Source organism: Furipterus horrens, unplaced genomic scaffold (genome assembly GCF_987537825.1).
Source record: "Furipterus horrens unplaced genomic scaffold, mFurHor1.1.pri manual_scaffold_17, whole genome shotgun sequence".
NCBI classification, from domain to species: Eukaryota; Metazoa; Chordata; class Mammalia; order Chiroptera; family Furipteridae; genus Furipterus; species Furipterus horrens.
The window spans coordinates 25,590,273-25,614,837 of record NW_028327187.1 but is presented as its reverse complement, the minus strand read 5'-3'; the positions used below and the strand labels follow the sequence as shown (position 1 = coordinate 25,614,837).

Here is a 24,565-nt window from a genome sequence, read left to right as displayed (position 1 = left end):
CTGATATAGCCTACTTGTACTTATACACTAAAGCACCTCTTAAAATCCCTTACATTTTAATGGAAAACGCCTCTCTCTTTTCCAATTTTTAAACAAATAAAATGGCAGTTGTAAAATCAGATGCAGAAGTGATTATTAAACTTCTTTATATTTTAGCATCAACATGATAACATTCAGTAGAAAGGACTTAGTTTGCTGAATCAGTTATTACAGATATCATACAGATGAGAAATCTAAACATGTATAGTTGTATATTAATTTAAGTTTTTCTTAATTTTATAGGTGTTCAGCAGATGAATCCCCCTAAAAAAAGTCCTGTTATTGGCTTTTATTTCATATGGACCTAGAGGAACCCACCAAAGTTACTTCAAGCTTAATAATTCTTAATTCATGAGCTCCATGTGCCTTTTGGATCTTTGCAACATTGAGGAGGTGGAAGAAGCTATTCAACTATTTTGTGACAGTGTTTATCATTTTATATTTTAAAGACATTATTTTGTAAGGAATAACTTTTAATACTATAGTTTTGTCTGTTTTCTAGTAAATGATGAGATACAGTTTTGCTTTTAGGTATTATTACATAAGTTACTAGGATGAGTATGTTTCATGTTTTGATCTTTAACTGTACACTGATGAAATATACAGGTCTTTCAGAGTCATCCTAAATATTCAACTTCCGTAAATCATCAAGCTTCCAAAAGCTTTTTTTTTTTTTTTTAACACAAGCATATTCTACAAACGGCTATTTGTGGGGAGGTGAAAATAAGCCACACCTTCTTAAACAGAAGGTTTTAATAAACTCTTGGAAGTGATATCTGGAAAAATATTGACTCTTCTACAAAGTTGGTATGAAATTCCAGGTAGCTCAGTGATAATCACAGTGAAGAGCCCTGTGTTTAAAGCGTATATAGGCAACATGTAGCAACAGATGTACTTCTTGGTGTGCAGTATTTACCTTCTCTTTTAGAAGAGGAAATTAACCCTTATTAACATGGTTGGGGATTTAATGCAATACCCATTAGCCAAGGATGGGGTTTTGGTAATACTGTAAGAATTAGTCAGGCTTCATTTTTTAAATCTTCAGTTTAAATAGCATATGCTTGGATTTAGGGAGCTTAAAAAGTTGATTATCATGTGATTAAATACCTGATCAACAGGTAGGGATATTATTTATACCAGCATATTTTTGTCATGGTAGTAAAATATCCTATTAACTATTTATACATTTTTGTTCTTCATAATTATCCAGTACATAAACATCATTTGTTCATTTTTGAAAGGGTATTTAAATAGGCATTTTCTAGTTCATATGAAAATAACCATAGTACAGGGTGATTTCTGTCTGTACAAAGGTAAGTTAGACTGTACGGTTAATTTTCAGTTATATTTATGGTACTGTTATATGGGTAATACCATTTTTAAGCCACACACGTACGTGTGTGTGTGTGTGTGTGTGTGTGTGTGTGTATCCTGCCTAAGTTCTGGACTATAGTTGTAGAATTATTGATATTAGTTAATTTTAATAGTTAATGTTTTGTTGTTTGGAACTGCACAATTTAGCTTTTCACAAAGGTCATTTAGTCATTTTTTTTTTAATCGGAAAATTGCCAAATATTAGAAGAAAGATATTCTTCAAGAATATAGTTTTTAGTCAAAGTGGCCATTACCTCTTATTTTTTGTAATAATAAAGACACTTGAATAAGTTGTTGTCATGTTGTATGCCAAGAAAATAATTTTCATTGGTGCCTATACTTTTAACACATTGTATTTTGAAGTAATGGTTCAGTTAAATTTTTCACCTTCTATGTAACTGAAACTCAATTACACTTTATAACCTATAGAGGTCAGGGAATAAATTTGCCACCCATATCATGAATTAAGTGAATATTTTTGTAAAAGTAAAAGCAAACAATTTATAAATTGATTATTTGAAACTTTACAACACAACTGCATCATGAATAGAAATTGTATTACCTATTCATTATAGTTATTAGTCCTGTAAACTGTTTCTAGGGGAAGTGTTTTTGGGGGGATTAAAATAAATATTTAAATTTCACAGTCCTCAATGTTTGTTTTCTTGAGGAATGTATGGTGTGGTGTTTTAATTCTTTCAAATTATTTATCCGTTGCCCTTTAATTTATTGTTGCAACTTTAACACCAATATTTCCATTGGAAACTAAAAGATATTCTTTATATTTTATTAAGCATCAATTATGGCTACACTGAATATATGTCCTCATTTCTTCCTCCTGTCCTGACAAAATTATTAATATGATAGAGTCCTCATTCACTGAAAAATTGAATGATGAATTATATGGTCACCCCTGATAATAGGTTTTTATTAGAAAATCTTATAAAAATTTGAATCCTATAGTTATCTGAAGAAAACAGATGTACAAAGATTTGCGAAATTGAAACAAGAAACTGTAAGTCTAAATGAGTTTGGGTTTTTCTTAGAGAAAAGGACAAAGAATGAACTTAATATAGCTTTGAGATGTATAGGATTAATATGTAGGTGATTGGACTTCAATAGAAGGGTGGGCAAAAGTAGGCTTACCATTGTGAGTATGCAAAGCACAGAGTTAATAAAGCTATTGTAATAATTGTAACCTGGCCCTGGCCAGGTAGCTCAGTTGGTTACAGTGTTTTCCCAATACTCAAAGGTTGCAGGTTTGATCCCCAGTCATGGCACATACAAAAAGCTACCAAAGGATGTATAAATAAGTGGAACAACAAATCGATGTCTCTCTCTCCCTCCCTCTCCCTCCCTCCTCCTCCCTCTTCCCCCTCCACCCCAGTCCTCTATCCTATATAATCATAACCTGCATGTCTTTTTCCATATGAACAACTGTAAACCTACTTTTGCACACCCCATATATTATTATTAACTAGTTATTCTAGAATTGTAAGTTACTGGATATGATTTGATATGATTCCAGGAGCAGGAAAGAAAGTGCTAGAATATGGGAAAGGGCTAGAGGGAGGTATATTAAAAGGAATTTTTCTGATGTAAAGACTAGGAGAGTAAAGAGCTTATTCCATCCATCTTTTCACCATTAAGTCATATATAAAAACAACTTGCTTGTATAATTACATCATTTTTTGAAGTTAGTACTTATCTTATAAATATGCTGTATTTAACATTAAAATCAATAAACAAAATGATATTCTTAAATAGAATGCTATGTCTTCCAGGGAGAATAGTAGAAAAATTCTGAATGGGTCAAAAATAGAATTTTAGTTTATTAACTCAATCTAGTCTTAGTACTGTCCTTTTTCTTTTCAGCTAAGCCAATTCTACCACTTCTTTATCCATGACTATACATTCCCACCTGCCTCTCTCCTTTTACTTGTTCTGTAACTGTCCTTTCCCTTAGTAGTAGGCTAGAGCCAATCACTCCTGAAATTTATTAAAACAAAAGGAAGATAGTACTTAAAACTTGTTCTTGATAAGTGAATTTCCATCACTTTATTAAAATACTATTCATCTCATTTTCTTGCCTACATATATGCAACAAGATTATAGCAAAAAATAAATCCTTGCATGAGATTAGATAAACAAATCAACAGTTAGCTTTTATCTTTCACTACATAAAATAGTTAAGAATAGAGAAGTAATATCGAACATTATAATATCCTCAGCAGGCATATATCGGGCTTTAGGAATTGATTAATTCATTAATTTCTGAAGTTTAGAATTCACCAAGCCCTAAATAAATTATAAACTGTGTTCTGTTGAATCTATGACACCATCTTGTTCCTGAGATTTAGGAGGGCCATGCTCTCCCTAACATATGTTATAAAAATTGAAGTTCTTAAGTCCTGGCTGCTGTGGCTCAGTGGATTGAGTGTTGGCCTGAGAACCAAGTGTCGCTGGATCGAATCCCAGTCAGAGCACATGACTAGGTTGCATGTCAGGTCCCCAGTTGGGGGTGCGAATGAGAGGCACCCACACAATGTTTCTCGCCCTCTCTTTCTTCTTTCCCCTCTCTCTAAAAATAAATAAACAAACAAACAAATAATTTTTTAATTGAAGTTCTTAACATTACAGGACCATTTTTACTGGGCTCCACACAGATAATGAGGACTGAAACCTTTTTAGTCACAGTACTGTGTAAGAAAAAAATGACTAACACAGTCAAGATATACTAAATCAATAAATGACATCAGAAGCTAATTCTGTATGCCAACACATACTGTTACCATTTTCAGTGTTAAGGAGCCTGACTATTTATAATGTTTCTATGGGGAAATGTCTCATGGAGATGACAAAGACCCATCTCACCTCACTTCCCCACAATGCTACTGAGGAGGGGGCATGCTCCACAGTCCCTTCAGAGGGAATAGAAGAGGAGCCTGATGAACAAGGTTGCAGTTGGATCTTTCATAAGCTAAGTGCCTATAGTTAGAGGATTACCTTAACATCAATGAATAGGAACTAAGAAAATAGTTTCTGTAGAAGGTTCCTTCTTTTTACCTAAGTTAGTTACAGAACTAGCTCAGACATGGTTACAGAGTTTACACTTTTAAGCTAAAAAGTAATTACATGGTTTTAATGAAGTCCTGTCTTCAGTAGTTGGTGTATTAAAAGAAACATTTTCATCTTCATCTAGCTGTAGACTACCAGATGACAAGCAGATTCTGGTCACGGGAGATTTCATTCCTTTACCATACAAAGAGCAATAGTCTGGCTTAAGAATCTCTGATTCAGAATCACTGAATTCACTAGCTACATGCCTTTCTGCTGCTCCCTGGACCATTAGAACTGTTGGAAACTCCTGCTCTGCAAATGTATAAGTAAACAGGTCAGCTTTGCAACTTAGAGCAGGACAAGGTCCTAAAGGTCTAAATTCTGACCCAAAAGGAAAATGGATAGTTTTCATGTCTGATTGGCTCTGGGACCGTTTAGGGGTTGGCTCTTGAATATTATATGCAAATGCATCTTCTAAATTTGGGTCTTCTAGATTTACATTGATGTTCCTACAACTAGTCCTGGCCATAGCTTCTTTTAGTTCTTGGAAGTCTTGCTGAAAGCTCTTCATTCTGGTATTCCTTGGGCTTCTTTTGGCTGGCTTCATTGCAATGGGCTCTAGACAGCTGTCTGGCCTTTCCCTTTCTTCTGCCATGATTGGAGACCGGGGCACCTGGGGTGGTTTGTCCACATAGGAAAAAACTTGAGGAGGCATAATATCAACCTGCTGACCAATACAAGGAATGTAGGGCACATCTGTGTAAGTTAGCCTTCTTGCTGGACTCACTCTGCTCGTAAAACCAGAAAATGTGCTCATGTGATTGTCAGCAAACTTACAGCTTGTTTGGAAGGAGCTTAGAGGACTTCTTTCCTCAATGTAGTCTCTGGGATTGGGGTCAGTATTAAAGACAGGATTGGTATAAATAAAAGGGAAAGAAGAACTGCTTTGCAATTGATGTAACAATGTGGGATCTTCTTCTGGTTTGGAATGCTCCAGCTCGGCTGCAAATGTCACCTCCACTGCAGAGTTTCTTCTATTGTCTAACACAGGCTCAGATGCATGCACTCCATTCACATTTCGGTAGTACCCACTGCCATATGCTAGTCTCAAATCTTCCACCTTGAGAGAAAGGACATGTCAGTGAAAGAAGAAAATAAGTCATTTGGTTGGGGTGGGATCAGGGATATAAATTATAAATTAGCCTAGTTTTGCAAAAAGTGGTTTTTCTATTCCAGGGTTGATAAATTATATAGAAAGTGTAACTTGCACCATATCCCAATTTATATGCAAAAATACACATGACACTATCCTTTCTCAATGCCATTCCACTCCCAGCCTCCAAATTTTCTATGTACTTCAGCCAGCATTGTTCTTCAAGCAGTACAGTTTAGTAGCTATATCAGTGAACCAGGAGTTCTGACTTCCAGTCCTGGCTCTGCCTTTAGCTTGCTGTATGACCTTAGGCGAGTCTTCTAACCTCACTGCTCCAGCATCCTTCCTATTTTCTGTAAAATGGTGATGAGGAGGCCTACGAATGGCAGGAGAAGGTCATATTTTAGATGGTACTTTTCAACATTATACTCTTATTATTCCAGATAAAAACTACCTGTGACTTGACTGAAGACATGAGAGTTTATGAGACCTATAATTAATTTTTTAGTGACAGTGGAAGAAATAGTAACATGGTTCATACTATAACATTCAAATGAAGCCATCATCTCACAGTTCCAGTAGAATAACACTGTTCTTAAGTTACAAAATTATAAAGCAAAAGTGCTTTAAAGCCTTAACATCTTATAGCTTTCTTTAAGCCTTAAGATTTTTATAGGTAAAAATGCAAAGCCTTTACTTTTAAAAATACAAAGTCATAGAAATTCATTTGACTCTACATTTGGAAGATGTTAGCATTACAGATTACAATTTAAAGATATGCCAGATCTTTTCAGTCTGTAAGGTACACACCAGTGGTAGTGTACTAAACGGTCTTCTATTCGCTGGAAAGACTGAACTAACAGAACTTCCCAGGAGGCTAACATACTTGAACATAGTACTTTTTACACACTGGGAGATTCTAACAATTCTTGGAAGCATTTGAAATGACACATTACACTTGTCTAAAGAAAAAGGTACTTTCAGAAAGCTTACTTGTGTTGAGACATCATAGACGAGGTCTGGTGAGGACCTGCACTGTCGTTCATAGTACTGAGATTGGTAATGTTTCCTGAAAGTATCAAATGAAGAATGAATTGAAATGGTCTTTATGCGAATACAAAATACATATAAATATCTGAATTCAACTTAAAATCAACATGAGAAAGAGCAAAACAAAACCATGTACCTTTCAAATGGCAAGCTCTTCAACCTCCCTTTTTTACCATATTCCAAAAGTTGCCTTTGGGTTCTTCCACTATTATAAGAACAAGATAAACATTTTATTAATGCTAGTTGTAAGCCAGTAGGCTTCTAAAACTTGAAAGTCTCATTTTTTATGGAAATCAAGAGTCTGGATGAATGACATGTCATGAATCTTTGACCATTGCATTAATGATAATACCCACTTAACTAGCCACCAAGCATAGAGCAACCTGAACTACTCAAAACCCAGAATTTTTTTTTTTTAAAAGCCTCTGAATAGGGTTGTATAACAGTTAAAATTTCTGGCCTTGGAAACTAATATGTTTTTCTTTATAGGCATTTTCCCTCCTTCCAAATTTACATGCTATTTCTAATGAGGCTATTTAACTGGTTTCCTAATCCATAACAGAAGAAAAACAGCTCACGAACAGTAAAAGAGGACTGCTCCAGTAAAACAGACTAGCAAAAATGCCAGCTTACTGCTAGGAAAAACACAAGAGCCAAAAAAGAAATCACAAGAATATAAAACCCCCAAAGTCTGGGTCATTTATCACTGAGGTACAGGGTCTGACATGTCTTCCCCACCCTGAGGCCATCACTGTACTACAGCTACCTGCAGAGGATAATAAGTAATATTTATAATTACTTAGGTCATTAAAATGGCAAAATATGATCAATAGCATCTCTTTAAGAAGGTGGGGAATTATAGATTACATTTTGGAAAAGTTCCATCAAAATGTGTATGTTTTAAAAATCTCAGTTCTTACTGGAGCAGGCTTCCACTGTATGAAAAATCCCTTATGGGAAGCATTTGATTAGAATATTTTCATCTTAGCAAGGAGTTTTCAAAGGTTCTTCCAAAGCATTCCTAGGTTGGTATCTTCAGGTAAAAGCAAGATCTTATTTAGACCTCACTTCCATTCCTCCAAGGTGTTACCTGTAGTAAGGAGCTTCTACTGCAATATTGCTCAAACTTTTTAATACCTTAGCCCCTCATGCTTTCTCACACTATCTTTTGCCTAACCACCACCAAAATGTGTTGAGCTTTCTTTTCCATGTCTTGCATGTAAGTTGCATATAAGCAAAACAATACTTTCATTGAATATATTTTCTCAAACTGCATTATGTCCACTCATCCTTGCAGAGATTCTGATCTAACCCCTTAAGTAAGGTGTTCCCTTCCCACTGCCTCCCATTTAGAAAATATTGACAATATGTCACACAGAGAATGAACAGTAATGAGTATCATTCTTTAGGTTATTGAAATGAAATCATCACTGTTTCTAGAATTCAAACTCCTCCTCCTACTGCCTTCCCTGTTATTGAAAAGTAGTGTGTGTAGTTTACCTATGTACAATATTAAATTACCTATAGCGGAAACTGGAACCCTTGCTGCAGAGTAGCGTTTTGGGCTTTGATTTGGGCTCTTCAGAGAGTCTGAAGAAAGCATGGTATTCCACACAAGTCTTCCAGAAAGCCTTGCAGGCATCTCGGCTGGCCATGGTGAACTCCAAGGTGTCCTTACACAACACCTGTATAAACCAATTTCCATCAAGCAAAACAGCCTTCAAGAATATAAAGATTTTCAAATCCCAACACGTTCCAAACTATTGGTCCAAGTGTCCATGTAGCTTCTGGTTTTCCACTTAGCTCCCTAATGGCTTCATACCTACTGAAACCAAATGATTGGCAACATTCAAGGAACAATGAGGGCCACTGCTCAAAATCGGAGCCTTGTCTAAGAAGCAAATCTTACCTTGTATACCCCCTCACCTCAAACTCTTTCTTACCCCCTCTTCTCTGCCAGTAACATTTTTATGAAGTAAATTAGGTTAAAATGACCATCAAAGGGCATCCTTTCAAAGTAACAAGAAGTTATAAAAGAAAAATAGAAAACAGGATGGGGGAAGAATATTTCCTTACAGATGGCAGGCTTTGTAGAATGATTACATATACATGAATCTTTATAATAAATCTGCTAGAAACACCCCTCTCTGTTGCCTTGTTCTATGATGCTTTGTATTGTTCATTTAGCATGTTCTAATCTGCTCTGGGGGAACTTAGCTTTCCAGACCTAAAAATCAAATTTCTCCCATTCCCTTGATTCAGTATATAACCTAATTTTCCCATGCAAGTGTGTAGCTGTATATTCAGCAGTCTCACCAACCCACTTTATTGGCGCCCCCAATCTCTTAATCGCTTCCTATGTTTCTATATACAGCCCTGGGACTCTCTATGGGATTTGCACTGGATACAGTCTCCTGATGTTTCTATATAAGGCTAAGATCCAGAGAATGAAGCCCAAACCACTGGATCTTCTGTGTAGGTCAAGGTATAAGTTAATACATATCTTCCATTTACTTTATAGTCATAAAAGAACATCCTTTCTAGCATCTTTGTCTTATCCTGTACAATGTAGTCTTGACCAATAATTGCTTCTTTTGCTTAATATACACCTACCCCTCATATCCTGCTTTGGTAAATTGTAGATGTTCAATTATTCGACATGTGGTAGGTGTTTGGTTACTTTTGCTTAATGAAAGAAGATGAAAATACTTTATAAAATAGAGCTGTCAAGAGCGAATAAATGTGTCCTAGATCTGGTCACTTCTTTTGACTCATCAGATCCCCCCCAAAAAATGGTTTCTAAGAAAACTTATCTTTCATCCCAGCCACCCCATTTTCCTATTACTTTATTCATTCTGAGTTGCCAACAGGATTTCTTTGTGTTCTGCCTTCAGTAAAAATATAATTAAGTAAAGCTCTGGTTTATTTACATAGAGGCAGAAGAGGGAGCACATCACCCCTCAGTGCCAGCTAGCTTTCATCACTCACATTAAAAACACGGAAACAACCAAGAAATCCCAAGTGAATAGAAAGTAACAGAAATTATTAGAAAGCTACTTACCAAGACATTGGCATGAAGTTTGATGAGAAAATGTTTTCTCTTAAAACTCAACTTGCGAATTTTAGCCCAGTTGAAAGTATTAATCTTTGTATTTCCCTATAATAAAAACATGGCAGATTTCAGGATGAAACTCAGCACAAGCTGGTTTGTAAGACAATGTAAACCTGTTAGAAAATGCAGTTCATGAACAAGACTTAATCTATCTCTTGCACAAGCTGATCCTGTCATACCTGGTAGAAGTTGTGGAACCAATGAAGCCTTTATTGTTAGAAGCCAATGAAGGAATTACAGGTGGGACACATGCCCCTTTCACATGTGTTACTTGGCATCCCATACTTCTTCTAGCACAAAGCACATCACATTTACTTATATTGTGTTGGCCAAAAAGTCAATATGTTCTTTCCATAAAATAAAAGACACATTTTTCATTTTCACCAATAACTTTATTGATTTGGATATTTTGAGTATGTCAGCTATCTTCCATGTGGTATAATATTGATTATTCTCAATTAACATCTCAATTTGATCACTATCAACTTCAACTGATCTACCCGACCATGGAGCATCATCCAGCAAGGAATCTCCAGCATGAAATTTCACAAACCACTTTTGACACATTCGATCAGTCACAGCATTTTCTCCATACACTGTACAAATCCTTTTTTGTGTTTTAGTCGCGTTTTTACCTTTCTCGAAATAATAAAGCATAATATGCCAAAATGTTGCATATTTTCTTCCACCTTCAGTATTTAAATGGCTACACAAAAATGCACCAAGTTTTGACAAATTTTTTAAATGCATGCTGATATGACAGCTTTCACCATACAACTTAACAAAATTGTTTCAAATGAAGTTAAAAATCAACTAAGCACTACTAGAGCCATCTTATGGAAAAAATAAAATGAACTTTTTGGCTAACCCAATAATTACTTGTTTCATTATCTGTCTTCCCCTTATTAGAATGCAAGTTCCACAAGGTCAGGATAACTCCTATTTGTCTCTGTAGCTCTAGTAGTACCTGGCACAGAGTGAATGCACAATAAATATAATGACAGAAGGACAAATAAATTGCTGCCTAGCACTGTAAATACTCTCAAATCCATTAAATTATACAGTTAAAACATATTAATTTTGTGGGATTAAAATTGTGTATCAGTAAAGGTGGATTTTTTTTTAAGAATAATACAATGAAGAATACATGGAAGGTACTCAATAGTAAGTATTCTTTGACTGGATTTAGTTATGGCAAAATAAACCAGTTATATTGTTCCCAACTGTCCACAGAAACATTCACGTGGAAGGAGATCACAACTAACATTATGGCCCTTGTTTGCTTACCCTCCTCATTTGCTCCCATACAATAGGAAATACCAAAGATCAGAGTTAGAGTAGAATGGGTTAAAATTTCCTCCTGCGTAAATAGATATGTCAGTGATCCATTGGTTTTTTGTCCATTAATGTGACTCTCATGCTCTAAAGTTCATAAGCAAATAAAGGAGAGACAAAGATTATTTTAGCTGAGTCTGTACCTGACCTGCTCTGTGACTTCAGTGCTCTAATTTGGTCCTTTGGGTCAGTGGGTCTGAAGTTACTCCCTCCTCTCTCATATATGATTCATTCCCAAACCTGCCTAGGTATGTGATTTTCATTTCAAAGTTTAAGCAAGTATTCTTGACCCTTAACATAGATCTAAATTCATTGAATGTTCACAGATGTGAGTAGACCTAATAGACTGAAAAATTATATTGAAAAAATAGCTTCTGTCCAAGTTCCCTGGAATAAGGATTAATAACGAAAAGAGTCCTGAGTTGGTGTCTGACCTGGAAAACAAAGTTACAAAGTCCTGGGTAAAAATGAGCCAGTAAACAGCAATAATTGCTGGAAGGACTGGGCACCAATTCCCTACTGGCTGACACTGGGTGCCTCCAATAAAACCAGTAGCATAACATTTTTGGCCCTTCAAGTTGTTTCTGGTGGATTTGTCACTGTCTAAGCTTTTAGGAGGGCAAAATCCATATTCCTTATTTAGAGTCTAGGAGTTCCAAAGAGCCTTTTGACTTCCTCTCTCTACCATGCTTGCCTGATCTAATGTGTGAGCTCCTCAGAGTCAAAACAATCAGTTGCAAATGGAAGAAAACTACATTGAGGGGATAAGACTAGCTTGAGACACTTCCTAAGCATCACCTTGCTTTCTGGCTGGTTGTATGACTGAGGGACTGGGTCACCTCGGGAACAGATACTCAAGTTTGAACCAAGATAACACCCAAAGCTGAAGGACTTTAAAGGAAAGAGTTGTTACCCGTAACACTAGTATTCCCATGTGAGTAACAGCCAGGTGGATTTGCATCCCTTCACCATCACTGGCAGGGTGAGGCCTGATGCCATACATATCCAACTTCCTTGCTATGTCCAGTAGCAGAATGTCAGTTTCAGCTGGGCTCCTGCCACTGCAAGAGGAAAGAATTTATGAGCCTAATAAACACAACATGAATGACAACTTCACCCTGAGAGCTTCATGAGGAGTTCAGTGTTTTATTGGGCCTGAAGTTTCTCTGACTGAAGGGTTTGCTTTTAATAAGAGTGTGTTCCCAACTGCAGTGTTCCCTGCTGGTAGAAGCAGGTAACAGTTCAAGTACTTACATGTGCTTCTGATGAAAGTGTATGATCTTGCTCTCTAAACAGTCTTGGTTCGGTAAGTACCAGGTTTGTGCCAAATGTTTCTTGTCTGTTTCTTCATGAAAATCTCCCAGTTCTGCTGCATAACAGAAAAGTGATATTTTTCACATTACTGTTGAGGAGTTAAGCAAAACAAAATAAACAAATGAGCAAAATAGATTGGAAGAACAAAATTTTGACAGAATTGTTTTTGAATTCCATTCATTGTTTTTTTCAACTCTTCAGAGGAAACTTTCTGGCTAATGTAATATTGTATGCCAACTATGCTTTAATAAAAAATTAAATAAATAGCAAAAGGAAAAAAGAAACTTTCACTAAAAGTGTTCAGGTATCACTAGACTACTTTATTAAAAGTAAACATTTGGCACCTATTCCCTTAATGCAGACTATATTTTTTATGAAGTTCAGTGAAGTAACGCACTTCATATCAGAGGCATTGCTTTTCTTTTTTTTTTTTAAGATGTTATTCCCCCTCCTTACTCCCCTCTGGTCACCGTCAGACTGTTCCATGTTTCCATGCCTCTGGTTCTATTGTGCTTGCTAGTTTGTTTTTGTTCATGAGTTTCCTCTTATAGGTGAGGTCATATGACATTTGTCTTTCATCGACTGACTTATTCACTTGCAGTTTATGTCTGATCATAATCTACTTTTTCCTATATGTGTCCAGTTTATTGTTAGAAACTTATATTACAGCACTGTCTACAAAGGTATATAGGACTATTTGCCCCCACAGTAAATTGCTTCAAACTGTCAGATTGATATGAATCACTTCCTGGTTATTGACTTCTCCTGAAGAGGTAGCTCTCTACTTGGCTCTAAATTGTGACTTCTAATCTACCATAAAATGGAAACCCAGAACTATTTTTCCAATTAAAATTCACATTGTAACATTTTTTAAAAAATGGGAACACATATATCCAAACCTGTTAGCAGTTTATGAATTGTAAGAGTAAATAGACTTTCCATAGAATCCTGTGTTGCTCTCTTATTGAGTAAAACACATGGATGGAAATGTGGGCACCCATATTGAGTGCTAGAAACTTACTTTTTTTTTCTTTTTTTTTTTTGTAAAGTTGGTTATTCACATAATCTTTTTTATTTATTTATTTATTTATTTATTTATCCATTCATTCACTTTTAAAGAGAGCGGAAAGGAGAAAGAGAGGGAGAGAAACATCACTGTGTGGTTGCCTCTCACACGCCCCCAACTGGGGACATGATGTGCAACCTAGTCATGTGCCCTGACTGGGAATCGAACCAGCGACACTTGGTTTGCAGACCGACGCTCAATCCACAGAGTCACAGCAGCCAGGTTCTTTTGTTTTCTGTTGTCTCTTTTAAGCGCTCACCCGAGGATATGTTTATTGATTTTTGAGAGAGAGGGAGAGAGGCAGGGAGGGAGGGAGAGAGAGAGAAGGACAAAGAGAGAGAAACATCAATTGGTTGCCTTCCATACATGCCTCGACCGGGGATCAAATCCTCAGCCTTTTGGTGTATGGGACCATGATCCAACCAACTGAGTCACACAGCCAGGGATCTGTTGCGTTTTAGACAGAAGGCATACTCATTTTTAGACAGGTGTGGTATATATGTATGTATATTTCCAAAAAAAATCACATTATAATGAAAATTTCTATATAACAAACTTTCTTAAAATATCAAATCAATGGAATTTATTTATTTCTAAAGTTGATAAATGTACATATTTATTTAAAACTTATTGAGGCACATATGATTTCACTGATTAATTCTATCAAATATTCAAAGTATGTATAAATACAAATTTTTACAAACTCTTCCAGAAAATAAAATAATGAATTCTTACCAACTGATTTTATGAGGCCAGTGCTACTCTGATACCACAACCAGACAAAAAGATCACAAGAAGAAAAAAAAACTACGTACAGGTCAATATGCCTCATGGATTCAGAGGCAGAAATCCTAAACAAAACACTAGTAAATTGAATCCAGCAACATGTAAAAAAAGAAGATTATACATTATGACAAAATGAAAATTTTCCCAAGATTGCAAGTTCAGTTCAACATGTGAAGATTAATTAATGTAACATACTATATTAGTAAAATAAAGGACAAAACATACATTATCAATTCAATGGATGCAGAAGAAGCTTTGGGGAAAACCCAATACCAATTCATGATAAAAATGTTCAATAAACAAGGAATAGAAGGGAACTTCTTCAACTTGAAATAAGTTAACTATTAAAGTCTATAGCTGAAGAAACAAGATGGCGGAGGAGTAAGTGGAAGCTACACTAACTTCCTCCCAGAACTAGTCTGGACTTACAACGTAATTTTGGAGAAATCATCTGGAATAACCAACCGAACACCAGCTGGAGAGAAGTTTTATAACCACGGAGAGACAGAAAAGGCTGCTACATCACAACGTGACCGGTAGGGAGTGCCGAGACGCGGAAGGGCTGGCTGGCATCACATGGCTGGCAGCTGAAGGGACTGAGAAACAGCTCAGCAGCCGGGGATTCCCCCTGAGAAGGGCAGGGTCTAAACCCCCAGTTGAGCTTCCCAGCCTACAGCAACAGAGTGGAAAGTAAAATAGTATCCAGCTGAGAAAAGCGAAAAGCCACAGGGTTTCTTGCTAGCCGGAGAGAAACAGCTGGAGAAAAAGAGCTCTTAAGCGGATCACATATGAAAATATTCTGCCCCCACTTACCCTGGGCACAAGCAGAGGGAAGACAGAGAGGACAGGAAATGCTTGGGGAGAGTTTGGTGTGGTGGCTTTGAGGGGAGAGCTGGGGGGCCGGCCGGGTCCCAGTGCTGACTCATCCCCAGTGCTGCAGGCAGACCATTCCCGGCCAAGTGGCGTCAGCCTGAGGGGAAGCAAAAGCCCTGCCTACAGGAATTAAGCTGCCACACCCAAGGTCCTTAAGCCTGATGGCTACTCACAGACTGAATAGATTAACAACTAAAGGAGTCAGACAAAGGCAGTAGATCCCTGGAAGTCTCCAACGGGCTGCCTAGACCCAGACTGGTACAGGATCTGACGCCACCAGGAGCAGATCCAGGAAGTGCAGATCATTCTAAGAAGCACCAACAAACAATAGGAGTCACAAAAATGGGGAGACAGAGAAACAACCCCCCATCGAAAGGAAAGGCAGAGTCCCCAGAAAGAGTGCTAAATGAAATAGAGGGGAGCCAACTATCAGATATGGAATTGAAAGCATGGATTATGGAGAAGCTCAATGAGCTCAGCGGAAACTACAAAGAACTCCAGAAAAACTACAGTGAACTCCAGGAGAACTATAAGGAACTTACTGAGAATTATACCAGCATCAAAAAGGACATGGAAGCTATCAATAAGAGCCAGGAGGAAGTGAAGAATACGATCTCTGAATTGAAGAACACAGTAGAAGGAATTAAAAACAGGCTAGAGGAAGCAGAAGATCGGATCAGCGAGCTGGAGGACAATGTAGACCAAAACTCACAGACAGTGCAACAAAACGAAAAAAGACTGAACAAGACTGAAGAGGCTCTAAGACAGCTGCAGGACAACATGAAACGTAATAATATGTGTATCATAGGAATTCCAGAAGGAGAAGAAGAAGAGCAAGGGATAGAAAACCTCTTTGAAAAACTAATGACAGAAAACTTCCCTCACATGAAGAGAGAAAGAATCATGCAAGTCCAGGAAGCACAGAGGGTCCCAATGAAGATGAACCCCAACAGGTCCACTTCAAGACACATCATAATTAAAATGGCAACATTCAAAGACAAAGAGAGAATCCTAAAAGCAGCAAGAGAGAAACAACTAATAACATACAAGGGAGCTCCAATAAGGCTATCATCAGATTTCTCAGCAGAAACACTACAAGCCAGAAGGGAATGGCAAAATATATTCCAAGTAATGAAAAACAAAGGCCTACAACCAAGAATACTCTACCCAGCAAGACTCTCATTCAAAATGGAAGGTGAAATAAGGAGTTTCCAAGACAAAAGAAGGCTAAAAGAATACATCTCCACCAAACCAGCATTGCAAGGGATGCTAAAGGGTCTGCTTTAAGAAGATGAAGAAACAGAGAGAGACAGAGAGGAACACGAGTACAAAGGGGGAAAATGACAATGAATAAGTACTGAAAGAAAGAAGGAACTTCTACCATTTGCAACAACATGATCGGAACTAGAGAGAATTATGCTTCGCAAAATAAGCCAGGCAACAAAAGAAAATTACCTTATGCTATCACCTGTTACAGGAAACTAATGAACAACACAAACAAATGAGCAAAATTGAACCAGAGGTATGTAAACAAGGAATAAACTAACAGTAACAAAGGGGGAGATGGGAGGGAGAGAAGGGGTAAGAAGGGGAAGGGTCTAGTCAAAGAACATGTATAAATGACCCATGAACATGGACAACTGGGTGGAGACTGAATGTGGAAGAAGGGGGGGCAGGGTGCAGGGAAGCAAGAGGGGGAAAAAAGTGAGACAACTGTAATGGAAAAACAAACAAACAGAAAAAATTTTAGTGGGGGGAAAATAAAAATATAAAGAATAGAAATGCAAGTTCCGTGAATATTAGAAGGACAAGGATTTTCCTTCACACTGTATATATTTTCTCCCTATCTGATCCCTCCAGAATTTGACATTCTAAAGAAGTAAGTAATGACCTAAGTTTCTTTGCATAAAACTAATAAGACCAGTTGTTAATAGAGGTTTTTTGTTTTTGTTTTTTAAACTAAGACTTTGAATGGAATGTCATGCCTAAAGGAGACATGTTTGGGCTTTGGTTGTTACCAAAAAGCCCTGAGCAACTGGGACTGACTTTCAAAGGTAATAAAAGTCCACGAGATAAAAGGCCTGGTATCTTGGATGGATGAGCGGTCCATAGCAATCTTTCCAGGGAAGGAAGGAAGGTTGTTTTCCTGAAAGATGGCTAGAAGGGACCTTAAGGCACAATGGAAAACCAGGAGGACCTGGAAAAGACAGGTGTTTACAGGCAAGGCTGAATGCCAGGTATGTGGCTCAGCTTCTGTGCCCTGAAGGGCAGACCGAAGGTCACCCTAAATGTTCCTTGCGTAAGTTCCAGCAAAGCAGAACTAAAGATCATAAGTGATCATTTGCTGCTCTTGTTGTGTTTATGCAAATGAACAGGATAAATTAAAAATGAACTTAATGCAGTCCCTTTAATGACAAGGAGGGTAATCTTAGGGAGAAAAATCATGATTCAGGGAAGATCACAATGCCCAGTGGTAGACTATAAAGTAGTGCAGCTAACCGTCTTTAAAGTTTCTTTTCATTTAAAATTTGTTTTCATTTGAAAGTTAAACTATGTCTGTGGCATTATCAAAGATGTTTAATTTACAGGCGAGAAGAATGTCAAATGCCTTGCAACTGGATGTCTTTCCGATAAGACGGTCCTACAGATTTAGAGACTTGTATGTGGGTTATGTTACATAAATTAACATGTGTTTTCTGTTTTCAAAGGGCATAAGCCTACGATCTCATTACCTGAGTGATTGTCTGTACGTATAGGCCTCACTTAATCCTGTCTGCATCGCTGCCTCCTGAGACTCAATGGTTTGGCTGAACTAAGTGGGTGGGTTGGTGAAGAACGGGGTGGTCTGTGGGCTTCACTTTAAAACTGGTTTCTCTTTTCTATCCTAATGGCTTGGACAGAAAGAGCCCAGAGGCCTGAGAGGGGGGAAACCTAAAATATTTCCCTCAGTCCAAACTAAGTATAATGGGCAAAAGGGTTTTGGACTGGTGAGATGTACCTGGCATACCTTCCTCCAAAGATGCCCTTCTTTTCCCTAATGTGGGACATTGAAAAATTAATACCTGTCTTTTGTCATCTAGTGGTTACGGATTGAATGATGTCCTTTAACCCTGTTGCCCCCAGAATACAACAAGGATGCCAGCCTGTTAAACCAAGCATGCTGTTGTCCAGAGACAGCCAACCAACCTGGAGTCTGCACGATCCTTCCCCTTGTGGGAAGGCCACCCTCCCCTCCACACCCCCACTCTTATTAGGGATTTCTTGACCCAAGGGTAGGTAGGACGACGACCATGTCCAGCTTGAAGCAGCTCGAGGAGCTCGAGACCTTCATCCATTGTCCTTTATAAGATTGTAAAGGGTCTTAAGTCTGAGAGGGAGAGATTGTTATTTTTTATTGTTAAAATATTTAATTAATTAATTATTTTAAAAAAAAGAAGAAGAATATATGAAAGGGTAAGGTAGGAGAGCTTGTATGTACGACCCATGGGCATGGACTTGGGGAGGGGATTGTTGGGGAAGGGGTGTGCTGGGCAGAGGGGAACAAAGGGGAAAAAATTGGAACTATTGTAACAATATAATCAATAAAATATACTTAAAAAATTCTATAGCTAACATTATAATTACACTAAGTGGTGTGAAATTGAATTCCCTCCCTTAAGCCTAGGAAGAAGACAAGGATGTCTGCTCTTGCCACTTCTATTCAACATTGTACTGGTGATTCTAGTCAGTGCAATCAGTCAACAAGAAGAAACATTTTTAAATTTGCACTAAAAAGAAGGAGATAAAACTGTCTTTACTTGTAGTCGACATGGTCGTGTGTGTAGACAACCCAAAGAAGTCCACACAAAAAAACTACTAGAACTAAAGTATGAGTTCAGCAAGGCATTGTATTTGCATATACTGGTGACCAAACAATCCAAAAAAGAAACTAAGAAAACAATTTTATTTACAATAGCATATATAAAGAATAAAACACTTGGGAATAAATTTAACAAAATATGTGTAAGACATATATTGAAAAGTACAAAACATTGCCAATATAAATTTCTAAGAGACCTATATAAATTAAGAGTCATTTCTAGTTCATGGATTTGAAGACTCGACATTGCAAAGCTTCTAATGCCACCAAAACTAATGTACAAATTTAATGTAATCCCCACCAATATTTTGTAGAAATTGAAAAATGATCTTAAAATTTACATGAAAGTGTACAGGATGCAGAATAACAAAACAATTTTGAAAAAGAAGAACAAAGCTGGAGGATGTACAGTTTCCCCATTTCAAAGCTTAATACAAAGCTACAGTGCTAATGGCATAAGGACATATAGATTAATGAAACATAGTTGAAAATCCAGAAATAAGCCCTTACACTTATGATCAATTAGTTTTTGACAAAGGTTCCAAGACAATTCAATGGGGAAATAATAATAGTCTTTTCAACAAATGGGGCAAATGGACATCCACATGCAAAAAAAAAAAAAAAATGAAGTTGGATTCCTATCTCACACAACTTAACATGCATGCCTACAAAAAGAATTCAAAATGGTTCATAGACCTAAATCTAAGAGGTAAGCCTATAAAAGTTCTAGAAGAAAGCTTAGGACAAAATCTTTGTGACCTTGGGTTAGGCAAAGAGTTCTTAGATATTACACCAAAAGCATCATCCACTAAACATATTGAGAAAGTAGAATTGCATCAGAAGTAAAAACTGTTGCACTTCAAAAGACAGCATTAATAAAATGAAAAGTCTAGTCACAGATTGGGGGAAAATAGCAAACTACATAACTCATAAAGGATTTTAATCAGAATATATAAAAATATCCTAAAACTCAATAAGAGAGCTTTTAAAATGGGCAAAATATTTGAATAAGTATTTTACCAAAGAAAACATAGAAGCAGATGAAAAAGTGTTCGACATCATTAGTCAATAGAAATGCTAATTATAACTGTAATAAGATACCTCTTCATATCCACTAGAATGGCCATAATAAAAAAGACAGACAACACCAAGTGTTGGTATAGATGTAGACTAATTGGAAATCACATACATTTCTTATTCTATTGTCATAACTTGAAGAACAGTTTGGCAGTTTCTTAACATGTTAAACAAATTACTGTAAGATGAAGCAATCAACTGTACTCCCAGGAATCTATCCAAGAGATATAAAAACATGTGTCCATGTAAATGTTCAAAACATTATTCATATTAGTTAAACTGGAAACAATCCAAATGTCAATGACTAGGTAAATAAACAAACAAAATGTGATACATCCATAAAACAGAATACTTCTCAGCAATAGAAAGAACAACAAACTACTGTGATTTATACTAGAACATGCATGAATTTCAAAAACAGTATGCTGAGTGAAAAAAAGGCCAAATGAAAAGTACCACATATTTTATCATTCCCATTACATGAAATGTCAAAAGAAGGCAAATCTATGAAAACAGGAAGTAAGTCAGTGGTTGCAGAGGTTGAACATGAGAACAGGGAGTGACTACAAATGGACATGAGAGATCTCTTTTGACGTGATGGAAATGTTCTAAAACTGGATTGTGCTAATGGTTGCACAACTCTGTAAATTTACTAAAAACTGTTGACTTGTAGACCCTATATTGACCCTAAGGAAAACATAAGAACACAAAAGGGTGCTTGCTTTTCTCTCCATATAAGCGTATGACAATCTAGGAAGAGACCTATGACACACAAATAAGTAAATATCATCAGCAAGAGGAGGTAACAAATGTTATGAGCACCTTCAGTGTTACCATGCTGGTTCAAACTACCATTATCCCTCTCCTGCAATAGCCTCTTATCTGGTCTTCCTACTTCTACTATTCTCTCATAAGGTCTATTTTCATTCTCTTTTTATTGAATAAATTTGGCATGTAACATTACATCAATTTAAGATGTACAGAGTGTTATTTTGATATATTTATATATTGTAATATGATTGACATTGTAGTAATATTATCACATTATATAATCATAGTAAAATTTGTTTTCTCCATTCATTATACTGTGCATTAGAGCTCTATGGCTTATTTACTACTTGTCACACATTTCTATTTTCACCATAACAGCCAAGATGTTTTTGTTAGAATCTAATTCAGATCATTTCACTCCTCTGTTTTAAATGCTTCATTGGATTCCCATTTCAGAATAATGTTATGGATCTTTAATATGCTTTTAAAGCCCTCCATGATTACTCTCTCCCTCTCTCACCCAGTTCCAGGCAGCCACAAAGCCTGCTTAAAGTTTCTTGAACACTCCAGCACACTCCCACCTCAGGCCCATTGTGCTAGATGTTCTCTCTGTCTGGAACTTCTTTCCACCAAGTTTCTACAGGCCTTGCTCTCTCACCTCCTTCAAGTCTTTTTTCAGCTGTTACCTTCACAATAAATCCTACCCTGACCACTTTACTTAAAAATTTATTACCCACCCCCAGAATCCCCATCACCTTCTCATACTCTATTATCTACAACACATTTATCACCTTCTAACATACATGATATATGAGTATTTCCTTATTTTGGTTATTGTCTGATTCTTTTCCACTGCCAAAATATGAGCTCCATGAGGGCAAGAATTTTTGTCAGCTTAGTTCACTGCTATGTTCCCAGTGCCTGTAATAGTACCTGGCATGTAGTAGGTACTCAATAAATTTTTGTTGAATAAACAACAAAGAAGAGTTACTAAAGGCATCCATAAAAATGATGGTTCATTTGAAATGTACAAATTGTGTTTCCGAGGGAGAGTCTGGCTAGAACTAGAGGTGTGTGTAAGAGAGACTTAAGCAGATGAGAGATCAGAATGTGGAGGTTCTTGAATTCTTAGAGATAAACATTGGGATGAATGAGCAATGTGGTTGTGTTCCGCACACTGCCTTAGCATCTAGTGAAATAGTTTGACATGGATGGGTTGTGAAGAGCTGACTCCTTCAAACTTTAGCCTTTTTTTTTGGAAAGAGCATCTATTAACAAAATATCCTCTAGAAAAGCTGAAGTGTTCTGTGTTATGCCTGAAATGGTCACCAGGCAATGCCCAAATCTATAATGCTAAACTATTAAGAATGAAATTGGGCTCCCCCATCAGAGGCTATCACGGAGTCTCAGTCCCCTGACTGCTGCCTTAATAGGCAGATAATGGAGAAGGATAAGTCTTACAACAATGTTTTCTCCATTTACCTTATCCTGTGACCCTCACTAAGCCCAGCACAATACTGGAAATACGGTTAGTGTCCTCGGCACTCAAGAAACCTATGCTTGAGCTTTAGTTGAGCTGCAGCCTCCATATATATGACCTCTTGTCCCACTACCATTTTTTTTTTCGTGCTGTTTTCTCTACTGTTACTACGTATCCAATGTCACTGTGTCCCTTTAAGGCCCAGCACAAAAGCTACCTCCTCCATAAGCCTTCCCTGATTACTATTGCTCTCACTGCTCACTGCCTTCCTGAGATCCTGGGGCTGTCATCACCTGTCCCAGTCAGGAGTCATTGACTGGTAAAACACTGATTCAGAAACTGTCCCTACCCGAGAACTTCACTGTGGAGTTACACAGAAAACTTCCCATTCTGGACTGTCAGAAATGTAAAGGAAAGAGGTACACAGACGAACTTGTGAAACAGAAAATAAATTCATGATCCTGCAGGAATGGTAAAGAACAGCCTATTCTTGGAAGGCCTCTCTAGAAGAGAAGGCACAGCCAGTGCTAGAAGAAGAGGTACTATCTCTATCAACACTGCCTTTAAGGGTACAGGAGCAGCCTGGTCTGTTCATCTTCACCCACTCCCAAACAGGCCCTTACTGATTCCCAGGCTCCTTCTCCCTGCCTTCATTATTCATCCTACCAAATACTTGACTGCTAGTGTATGGGGAGCTCTAACAGATGCCTAGGGCCTTTTTCCATTTTAGCCTCTCTCTACCTGGTGTACAGTGTGCTCTGTTCCCTGGAATCATGATACAGAGCAACATGGAAATCACATCAAATGTGACAATGTGCCACAAAGAGCACATACCAGAAATGTATCCTGGGGCAAGCAGAGAGGGGGGTGGCCTGCCTGGCAAAGTCTATGTCCAGATTAGTCCAAACCAGTTCCTGGACAGCAAGCCCCAGGCAGTGGGAGGGGAAAGTTAGACACACATAGAAGAAAATTAGCATTTACTTTTAATCCACATAAACAAAACTGCTTTGTGACAAAATAGTCTTGTCACTCTTTTGAAGACTAGGAATCTCAGGCAGTGACAGGTGAGGAGACTTTATTCAAAGCTACAACAGTTAGAATGCAGTAGACAAGATCTGAACCCAAATTTCCATGACTACAACAACAGTCTCCTTCTATTGGATCATGCTGTTTCTATATATCTTATCTAGGCTTTCTCTCCTAACATAATGATGGGCATGCTGCAGGTGCTCAGTTCCTTTGCTTGTTTCTCTGCCTGGTTGATTGTCCCTGAAGCCAACATTTGCTACTTACATTGTAAGATGTGAGATACCATTAATGCTGTACAGTTGTCACTGCATGGAAGCCTTCCTAGAGCCAAATCCTTCTTTATTTGAAGAGTAAAAAGATACCTGGAAAGAAGTTGAGAAAATTCTCTTGAGAAAGAAACGGGAACAAGAAAGAAGCATGTCCCTTCTCCCAGATCCAAAATGTTTCAAGAAGGAAACTGTACACCCAGTCAGTGAGATGCTTTTATGGGGTGGTAAGTAATGCATAAGCTTTGCTTCAGCCCCAAACCAACACTAGACCACAACTCAGCTGATCCAGCACTTTGGCAGACCTCATAGCCATTAGGAATCACCCTGGCCAAATCCTCTTGCCAACTTGAAGGAGTAGGCCAATCATCCTCTGGTAACGGTTTCTGCCACATAGTAAAGCTGCATACCCAGCCAGAGAGAAAGGGAAATTCAGCAACAATCAGCCTTCTCAGGAGGCCAATACTGTTCTGTTTACAAAATGCTATCAAGCACTCACTATCAAAACAGCTTAGGAGGTCAGAAGGGTAGGAACAATAACCCATTTCACAATTATGAGAAGACAGAGGATAGGTGAAATGGGCAAGGCTGTATCACCCTAAGATAGTGAAACTAACCAGAACTCAGGTCTGCCACTGAATTTAAGCCTCCTCCTATCCAAAAGATTGTGTTTCAGAAATCAAGGACTGAAGACCATGCTTCTGCCAGTTTGCCTGGACCATCTTCTCTGTGTCATCACAGCCTAGCCCAGTTCATCACTTTGGACACAGCAGGTATGCAATTACTATGTACCACATGGGAATGAAGCCAAACTGCCCTATTCTAACCAACAGCTTATCAGAGACATAAAGTGCAGGTTGGTATCCAAAGCTTTGCCAAACAGATAGCATTTGTCTCACACATTTAAGCCATTATCCAAGG

At 37.6% G+C, this 24,565-nt stretch overlaps 2 protein-coding genes across 3 annotated transcripts in view; one reads left to right on the top strand and one right to left on the bottom strand.

Moving 5' to 3' along the window:
* The window catches only part of STK26 (serine/threonine kinase 26), a 60,006-nt gene extending 57,944 nt beyond the window's left edge, over positions 1 to 2,062 (top strand). For both annotated transcript variants that reach the window (XM_090265421.1, XM_090265420.1), the window contains one exon: positions 283 to 2,062. In XM_090265421.1, the coding sequence (XP_090121547.1) occupies positions 283 to 307 (25 nt within the window). In that variant the 3' untranslated portion in view covers positions 308 to 2,062. The remainder of the gene's footprint in view (positions 1 to 282) is intronic.
* Positions 2,063 to 4,528: 2,466 nt separating this feature from the next.
* Positions 4,529 to 24,565, bottom strand: part of FRMD7 (FERM domain containing 7) — a 49,958-nt gene continuing 29,921 nt past the window's right edge. Inside the window, exons 5-12 of the mRNA XM_090264033.1 lie at positions 23,643 to 23,740; positions 12,378 to 12,492; positions 12,037 to 12,184; positions 9,738 to 9,833; positions 8,198 to 8,361; positions 6,813 to 6,881; positions 6,620 to 6,695; positions 4,529 to 5,593 (exon numbers count right to left, since the gene is read on the bottom strand). Coding sequence (XP_090120159.1) covers positions 4,529 to 5,593; positions 6,620 to 6,695; positions 6,813 to 6,881; positions 8,198 to 8,361; positions 9,738 to 9,833; positions 12,037 to 12,184; positions 12,378 to 12,492; positions 23,643 to 23,740 — 1,831 coding nt within the window. The remainder of the gene's footprint in view (positions 5,594 to 6,619; positions 6,696 to 6,812; positions 6,882 to 8,197; positions 8,362 to 9,737; positions 9,834 to 12,036; positions 12,185 to 12,377; positions 12,493 to 23,642; positions 23,741 to 24,565) is intronic.